This window comes from Euprymna scolopes, chromosome 9, assembly GCF_053919585.1.
Source record: "Euprymna scolopes isolate OS-2025 chromosome 9, ASM5391958v1, whole genome shotgun sequence".
NCBI lineage: Eukaryota > Metazoa > Mollusca > Cephalopoda > Sepiida > Sepiolidae > Euprymna > Euprymna scolopes.
The window spans coordinates 63,676,058-63,686,057 of record NC_136490.1 but is presented as its reverse complement, the minus strand read 5'-3'; the positions used below and the strand labels follow the sequence as shown (position 1 = coordinate 63,686,057).

Here is a 10,000-nt window from a genome sequence, read left to right as displayed (position 1 = left end):
ATATATATATATATATATGTATATATATATATATGTGTGTGTGTGTGTGTGTGTGTGTGTGTGAAGGAAAAAAATTCAAAATTAAATAAAATTTAATTGAATTATGAAATCATTATATTTACGTGTAAACAAAATAATATAATATAATACATGCATACATATATAGTAAATTATAAAAATATATATGGCCATTAAGCCACAATTCCATATGTATTTTCATAAATTACTACGTAACTCTACCTACGTATTAAGCACTGTTGTAAGTAAATACTGAAAATGTACGCATAGAATGATATCTTCGTCTATTAATTAATGTGATTAAATGAAGTAATCCGATATATATATATATATATATATATATATATATATGTATATATATATATATATATCAGAAATAATAAAATTTGAGTCATCAAAGAAATAATGAAAAAGCTCTCCAAGTCATGCCATTTCGAAGCTTAATGCTTCTCATCAGAAGAGGAGAAAAATAGCCAGGTGTATATGTATAGAAAGATGGTTTAGAAATAAAACAAAGATATACTATATGCATATATGGAAACAAAAGCCATAGTTAAAATAGAAATAGAGAAAAAATAAAATAGATGGAGACATATATTTGGAAAAATAGGAAAGATACATAGGAAGGGACATATAAAAAGATTTTTAAAAATACATATACAGTACACTGAAATATTACAAACAAATTATAATTAAAAATGTGCAAGAAAAGATTACGCTCATTTTGGCTGAGCAAACTCCCCTGCAACGCAACATAGACCCTAGCGTCGATGCAATCAATGTAAAGAGTTTCAAGAGTTAGAAGCTGACGTATTGCTGGATGTTTGATATCTCTATCTCTATTCTAGCTTTTTCTATTTTTGATTTTCATTATTCGCTTCCATCTTGACTCTCGCAAGTTCTAACACAAAATATCAAACACATCTTCGAAAATGTCTTTATAAACCATGAGTAGATACTGTTCTTTTTAACTTAATAAGCCCATTGAATGTTTATCAATACAATATATGTTGAGAATGAACACATAACTATACACCCGAGATTTCATTCTCTCAATACGCATTATCTCTAGATTTGTAGCCAAAACAAAGCGGGTGATTCTTTCAATGTCTAGTATGACTCCGAAGGTATTGAGTAACTTTGCAGATAGCACTTCTTCCGACGGTTGGTTTCACACGTTCAACACACGTTGGGAGGAGTAGCGTGCTCGAACATATCCAGCTGCCCCCTTCTGATATCGCTGCTTATCGAAACACTACGAATGCCCACGGGCTCTACAATCTTATTTCAAAAGAAGCATCTTGAGACAGCCTATGTTGTATTCCCCATGCAGATATTTGAAGACATGAATGGCATCCCCCTCATTCGACAGAACACCAGATTTGAAACATCCAGTTGCTCACGTCGCTTCTCGTATGACAGATCATACAAATCTGGCACCAATTTCATAGCAATCCTATCCACTAAGTCTATCGCGAAGACCATACTAATGTGGCTTTGGACGGATGAGCCCTTTATCGAGAGACAGAAACATAACACGAACGATGCCACATGCCAACCAACTTGTTAGACGCAGCTGCTATTTTAAGACAAGAGTTCTAAAATATTTCTACTATAGGGTGGAACGATAAATTTGTAGCCCTAAAGAAAACAAGACTGCAGCTTTATTTTAAAACTTTTATTGAAAAAATCAATTCAGGTAACTCGATTATGTAGTAGAGCTTACATTTATTCTAGGTAGACACCTTCAGCCTCAATCGATACGGATCCGGAACTGGGAGCATGACTTTTCACAAGCATTGAATACTCGGCGGATGGTGGCGATGAGGCTGCCTTTGGTGTTGTAAGAGATCATGTTAGTGATGTTCTCGATGTATGATCAAACGACATGAAGATGCGAGATGACATAATGTGACCTTTACTTGAAACTACATCAAAGACTATAACCGTGGCCGGAAACTTCATTGAGCAGTGCGTTGAACCGTCGGGATTTGCATTTTGACGGTGCTGGCAATGGTCCTGTTTTCATAACTTGGATCGGCAGAGAGCATGAGTTGTACAGCGGCACATCTCCGATCTCGCTCATTGATGTTTTATTGAAATAGACATTAAGTCATGGCCAATAATTTTAACATATATTTTTAAAACAAAGTCTCCTCATCAGAAAAAAATATTGGGTGGGTATTTTTAAGACACCAAAAACAAACCTAGCATTTTTTTAAGTAAGCAGATGCATCTTATATTGGTTCGCTTTTTAAAAATCGTAAGTATCATCCTCAGAGCATTCATTATGATGTTAAATGTAGTTTATGAATTCATTTGATTCATAAGCTATATTTAACATCAAAATGAATGCTCTGACGATGATACTAATGATTTTTCAAAAAGCGGACCATGATAAGATACATCTGCCTTACTTTAAAAAATGCTAGATTTATGTCTTTAAAAAAACACCCAATATTTTTGCTAATGAGGAGACTTTGTTTTAAAAATATATATGTTAAAATTATTGTCCATGACTTAATGTCTATCTCAATATAAACATCGTTTCCGAAACGATCGTACAATTTATTAACTTTCTTATGAAACCGATTTTTAATTTTAATTATAAATTATCAATCATCTTTCTAAATATTAAAATAGCTCTAGGATATATATGCCTATTGAGCTTATTATATATTTGTAATACAACGAGCACTGTTTTTTGTTGTATTTTAATTACATTAGTGATTTTACTATCACATTAAAATACACTGATCTTTAGACTTCTGTTCTAATCCCCCTTAAATTTATATATATATATATATATATATATATATATATATATATATATATATATATATATATATATATATACTCCTATGAATTCGGTTTTGTGTGTGTGTGTGTGTGTGTGTGTGTATTGATATTCATATTAAACCCCTCTTTTCTATTTATTTAAAAAGAAAATACAATTTTCTTATATATGGGTCATGGAATTGAATTCATCTGCAAAAGATCTAGCTAATTTGCATATTCTTTTAAACATTCATTTTAATTAATTCCCTATTAGTTGTTCGGTTTTTTAATGGCATAATCATCTTTAGTTAACTATTACCTGTAATTATATTCATGCAGATATTCTACATGATTTATACTTGCATAATATTAGCGAAAAAGTTTATAGTAAACACAAAATTGTTTCCATATATATTTATGTATACGTATATGTTTTTGTTAAACAAATCTCTCTCTCTCTCTCTCTCTCTCTCTCTCTCTCTCTCTCTCTCTCTCTCTCTCTCTCTCTCTCTCTCTCTGTATATATATATATATATGTGTATATATAAAAGTGCAAGTGTCTGTGTTTGTCTGTGTGTCTGTATACAGCAATACGCAACAACTCTGTCAATTTTTAGTCTACAGATTCGAAATTTGATATACAGGATACTGAGATTTGGGAAAATCGATGTGATTGGTTTTTGGGCAGAAATTTTGCGATTAAGGGGTCAAAGTTCAACGTTTTTACTTTTGAGAACTCTACCAAACTCCTCATACAATTTGGAGTCTAAACACTTGAAATTTTAGATATAGATTCGTTGGACATGGATCTAACTTAACTTGATTTGAGCCAAAAACAATCAATTTCAGGGGGTCATAATAGGGGGCAAAGTAAGAAAAAAATGGACCTTTTCTTTTTTTTTTGCTCAGCATACACTTCAAAACACCCGGGCAACGCCGGGCAATGCCGGGCTGAAATGCTAGTATATATATATATATATATATATATATATATATATATATATATATATATATATATATATATATATATATAACATATCAGGCGGTTAAAGATTTCTTTTAATGGACTAGAAGCCATACATTTTGTATCTATTATAAATCGGGTGCTCAATATTTTTAACAGAAGTGATAATCTGTGTTTGTGTGATAAGAAGAGAGAGAGAGAGAGAGGAGTGGAGGTAATAAGAGAAAGATGGGGGTGGGGGTAATGGGTGAAATAAGAAAAAGATTATCGTATTATTTATACTGTTACAATTACCTTGTGAGTTTCGGTCTTGATTCAACGGCATCGTTACGTCGAACCTCGTTGGTATGCGACTGCTTGCTTCGGGTGTGAAACTCCAACACACAGGAAAATGATCAGGTGCTTCGGGCACATCAGCAAAAGATACATTCAGAAACATTGCCATTCCACCGACATTGTGTATTTCGATATGACAATGCATGAACCACAGACCTGGGTTATCGGCCTTGATCCGAATAACAGCATATCCTCCAGAGGGTATAATGAGGGTGTCTTTCAACGGGGCTTTTTTTAATTTCAGACCAGGAATGTTATCTCCACCCCAGTTGCTGTTTGTCCAGGCGGCATCGTTACAATAATTTTTGGCTGGATCACCTCGGCAATCAATATCCGGGTTCACGCTAATTATTTCGCCAGTTGTTATGTTATATGTAGGGTAGCCCATTTTTACAACAGAAAACGAATGTCCGTGCATGTGGACCGGGTGATCGAAACCTTTACCACTTCCCATGTTTAAGAGGATCATTTGGATGGTATCGCCTCTCTTCAGTTTCAGAGAATGGGTGCAACTACATATCCGATCAACCCCGCAGTCTTGCTTGTCGCATAATGTGTTTACTTCGTCCGGCTGGTATAGTGGATTTACAGACGGTTGCACGTATTGGCGTCCGTTGATCGAAGCTGGCGTGTGGCCGGGTTCGCCGGGAAAGGCGAAATTTAGAAAATATTCTTTCCATTTTTCGCTTTCGATACGCGGCACTTCATAATCAAAAGCTGAGTTCATTTCAGACAAAATGATGCATTTTTTATATTCGTTCATCGGATAAAACGAAAAAGGACAATTCAAAACATTACATGGGGCATTTTGGGAGCAAATTTTATTTGCAGAGTTTGGTTCTTCGTTATTGATTCCATCGTAATGCAGAATAGCTTCGAATGTGTGGTTTTTGCCTATTTCTGTCGTTTTTCCGCGGACCCAGTAGTTCCCAGGTGTCTGGTTGGCCGTAATGATAAAATCGAACCGTTCTCCGGGGTTTATGATAAAGATGTCAAATGTACGTGGTTCCAGTTCAGAACCATCAGAAGAGACAATCTGAAGCTCATGACCGTCCACGGAGATCTGAAACGGATAAAGAACGCCAGCCGCGATTACTCTAAAACGATACTGCGTTCCTTGTTTAACTGTGAATTTAGCAATGGGCCCTCCGTTGTGAACACCTGAACTACTATAAAATCGACCACGTCCATTTACCAAACCAGATTGAAAATTAAAGAGACTAAATTGAGCTTTGTCGAATGAATATGTATTTGTAAGTTTCTTCTGTTTAACATACATACCAAGCTGATCGGTGTCAGAGTCCCAATCATGATTGTAATCGGTGACGACCATAAAATGTTCGGGCATCGACACTGACGTTCTGTTCCGGATAATAAATGCTCCATAAAGTCCCATGCTCCTTTGTGGTCCCATATGGGAATGATACCAATATGTACCCGTTTGTGTCACATTAAACTTATATGTGAACGATTGAGAGGGTCCTATAGGACACTGGGTTACATATGGGACACCGTCCATAAATGGCGTGCCTTTCTGCTCCAGTCCGTGCCAATGAATGGTAATGCTACTTGTGTAGAGTTGATTCTCAACGTTGATAATTACGGTTTGACCCAGGTAAACTTCAATTGCCGGACCTGGAATAGTTCCGTCAACCGCCACAACTTTTCGTGACTCAGTGTAACCATCTAAGGTGATGACGTCATCTATTGGAACCGGGTTCGCTGCACTCGTGTTAACGACTTCAACCGGGTAGAGTTTACCATCCACAGCTTTCATGAGATGTTTTCCGTTCATCATTGTCAGGTGATACGCAACAATAAACTTGTATTCGCAAACATCTGCATTAATGTCACACGGTTTTGCATCAGACAACGTCAACAGCAAAATGATGATGGAAGTTATTCCGAATGATACGAATTGAATTCGATCGACCTAGATATAAAAAAATAACAAATAAAGCATTAGAATCATACAATAAGCAATAGCATGGGCATTTAGGCGCTTTTTGTGAAAAAAAAACTGATACGGGCTGCTCGATCAGCAACTAACAGGAGTTTACGCTGATTCGGCTCATTTCTCAAAAGAAAAGAAAAAACAAATTAAGCATTAAACTCGTGTAATAATCTGCAATGCGTATATTGAAGTGGAATCTTACCCAGAAGAGATAGAATAAATAAAATCGACAAACATTACATCTTTATCTGTTTTTATTTTTTTTTCTTTCACTTTACAAACTCAATCATGCTCTGTGAAGTAAAAACAAAAACAAAAAACAACAAATTTTCTCTAAAAAATAACTAAACAAAACACCATAAAGATTTGAAGCTATAAAAACATTGAAACATACAGTTTTTTTTTTTTTTTTTCCAAAATTATCCGAATAGACATTCTTGAAGTGTGTAATTATAGTCCTTATATCGCCCGCACCGAGGATTGAAACTTCGTCCTTCAGAGGAATATTACTTAGAACCGATTACTGAAGGCAGTCATGGCTGACATTATTAGAGAAAGCTACCTTCGTGTATTAAATAAAAGTTTCCGTTTGAAATTCCATGCAGATTTCTGCGTTCAGAAGAAAGATTTCCGAGCACCAAGATACACCTGAAGAAGGTCTGAGGTTATATCGGTCGAATCGTTGTGGAAATTATATACAAGGTGAGAAAAGTAGTGCGAATAATTCAAATAATACAAAATATTGGCTTACATATATTTTGTCGCTCAGAAAACAAATATTAAATTAAACTTACCATTGTGGTTTTCTGTTAAACGCAAAAAGGGAAGTTTTTCTCCTAAAATGAAATGCAAAAATACATATAAGTCAATAAAGAAACGAAGATTACATTATCACAAACATTATTCTCTGAAAAAGTGCTTCACGCTCTCAATCTGTATCATCCAATATATATAAAGGACAATAAGTCTGATTCGCAACTTTAAACCTATACATCGATATTTGATTCTGACAAGCGGTTTTGTTCACTTTTATTCTAGAAACATGTTCTTTATACTAAAAAGTCATTAGCATTGGTTTCTGTCACAAAATACTTATCCTAACTCGGAAGATTGTCAGATTAGGGAGATATTTCATTAATAACCTAACATATAAAACTGATAAAAATAAATGCCAACATTTCTTCACGTGTGTTTAAGTTCGGATAAAAAATTATTTTAGAGACATATTAATTAATTTATTTATTTATTAAAGTTGATTTATATAACAAAAACTCTATAATTTGTTTAAGAATAATTTATTTACGAAACCCATTTAGTATGTCGTCTTTATGAAATACTACAAGAGATCATCGTTAGAATTTTCGACGCTTTTATGATTAATTAGTGGATTAGATTTATGCTTTTGCGGCCTTCTTTTAAAACACATAAAACTGGTAATGAACAAATTAAAGATATTACATTTATATAAATAAAACAATAGATGTATGTCTGAGTAAATATCTAATGGGTAAACTCTTAAACTACTGGTCACAAAACACTAAGATTTTCAGGAAATAATATTCATGCACCAAGTATGGTTTATAGCGGGTAAATTCTTTGTTTACATGCATGAATAATGCGTACAGATATCACCAAATTGACATGACAAATATAGATCCAAACTAGCTAACATGTTTGTATTTGTGCGCATTCTCAGATTCAATTCATTCATTTAAGTTGTTTACTAGTGTGTTTACGCCTTTGTATTTATGAAGGAATCAGGAAAAACTGCAGAGTCATTCAAACGTCATTTCTCTTTTAATTTGGGTGTATGTGGGGACGACATGAAATTATCATCGCACGCATTCTCGGCAGTTTTAATAAGAGATAATCTTCTACTTTTTATTCAAGTAAAATTGAAAGTTATAACCATCAGCCATTACCGGAAGTTAACCCCACTGTCTATCATTCTACCTCCGAATGATAGGCTGGGGGGGTAACTTCCGGTAACGACATCATTTCTCTTCAAATTATGGTGTTAAGTGGAGAACAACTTGATATTACCATCACATGGATTGGGGAGTGTTTAAATGAGACAATCCTCCCAGACATTATCTCGTCCTGTTTCTTCGAGTAGGGATGGGGGTGATAGACAGAGGTGGTATCTTCATGTGACGACGTCATTTTTCTCATAATTATTGTGGCAAGTGGGACAACTTGAGATTTTCATCACATGGCGAGCGTTTCAATGAGACAGTTCTCCCAGATATCTCCTCCTGCTTATTCCAGAAGGAGAGAGGTGAAAGGCATGGGGGTAAATTCCGGTGATGACATTATTACTCTTCAAATTATGGCGTTGTGGGGGGACAGCTTGAAATTATAATCACATGGATTGGCGCATGTTTAAATGAGATAATCCTCCCAGAGATTATCACCTCCTGTTTATTCGAGTTAGGGAGGTGATGGGAAAGCGGGCAGTAACTTCCAATGATGACTTCATTCCTCTTCACGTTATGGTCGTAAGTAGGGGACAACTTGAGATTATTGTTAAATGGATTGGCGAGTGTTTAATGAAACAATCCTCCCAGACATTATCTCCTCCTTTTTTCGAGTAAATAGGCCGGAGAATTACTTCCGGTGATGACGTCATTACTCTTCAAATTATGGTGTTTAGTGGGGGACAACTTCAGATATCATGACATGGATTGGCGACTGTTTTAGAAGACAATCCACCCAGACTTTATCTTTTCCTTTTGATTCAAGTCGGGGAGGTAAAAGGAGTTATTACGTATTTTCATCAAATAATTGTGGGAAGTGGGGGACGATTTGAGATTATCAAAGTGCTCAATATCTTAGATAGAGCGTGTTTAAGCTCAGCGTGTCCTGGAAGAAATAATTACTCTGTTTTTTTTTTTGTTATTGTGTTGTGGTATACATTACTCAATGAAAAATGCCGGGTAGCCCTGCTAGTCATTAATATTTACTTTTACACAAGTGGACAAATAGAGAAAATATATCGATTCAATACATACATACGTACATATATATATATATATATATATATATATATATATATAAGAACAATTAGTTTATAAAACATGTTAAAAACACTTTGAAAAAGAGTTAAAAACATATTTAATTTTAAAAAAGGAAATACAAAATAAGTGGATAGTCCTTAATCCGCAGAGTTTCGAAAAAATGCTTTCCTTCTCATCAGAGGGTGGGATTTAGCTTGCAAAAGTATTTAATGAAATTGCAAATAATTCATAGATCTTACTTGGTAATAAATAGTTAAGAAGAGGGAATAGGGTGAAAAAAAGGTGATTTCACTTGAATGGATAGTCTGGTGGAGGATAAAATATCCAATAACGGTAAAATTCAAAAAGTTGATTAAATTTCCATTTCCACTAAAATCGCGTAATTGGAAAATCGTTCAAAGTAATCCAAAAGGCAGAAATCTGTGGAATAATTCACAAATAGGTACAAGGAAAAAATGGAATGAGTTCAAATAATATTATTAAAAGAAAGATAAGATGTGCATAGAAAAAAGAAATGGAAGAATTTAAAACACGACTGTCGAGGCTGAACTGATTTAAGAAAAATGAGTGAAGAAGAAAAATTGAATGGTGATTGAGTAAATTTTAGAATGGAAGAGGCAACGTGACAATGACCCAGACAGGATGTCGTTGAAATGGCGCCAAATTTAAAGCAAAAAAAGTGGTCAACTGAAATATACAAGTTATTACTTAAGAATTAAATTATCAGAAGGAGTTATTAAAGGAAGCAAATGAATTGAGAAGAATGAAAGGATAAATACATACACATCTATATACATACATTCTTACATATATATGATTACATACAATTACACATATACATACATATATACACAACAAACACACCTACATATTCATACACATATATATACATACATATAAGTAAATAGATGAGTAAATAAATAAATAAAGAGT

General features: G+C 34.2%; 1 protein-coding gene across 1 annotated transcript in view; it reads right to left on the bottom strand.

The window, feature by feature from the left end:
- LOC145284556 (uncharacterized) overlaps positions 1-10,000 on the bottom strand; it is a 15,701-nt gene that overhangs the window by 3,607 nt on the left and 2,094 nt on the right. Inside the window, exons 2-3 of the mRNA XM_080133469.1 lie at positions 6,845-6,886; positions 4,055-6,029 (exon numbers count right to left, since the gene is read on the bottom strand). Coding sequence (XP_079989595.1) covers positions 4,055-6,029; positions 6,845-6,847 — 1,978 coding nt within the window. The 5' untranslated portion in view covers positions 6,848-6,886. The remainder of the gene's footprint in view (positions 1-4,054; positions 6,030-6,844; positions 6,887-10,000) is intronic.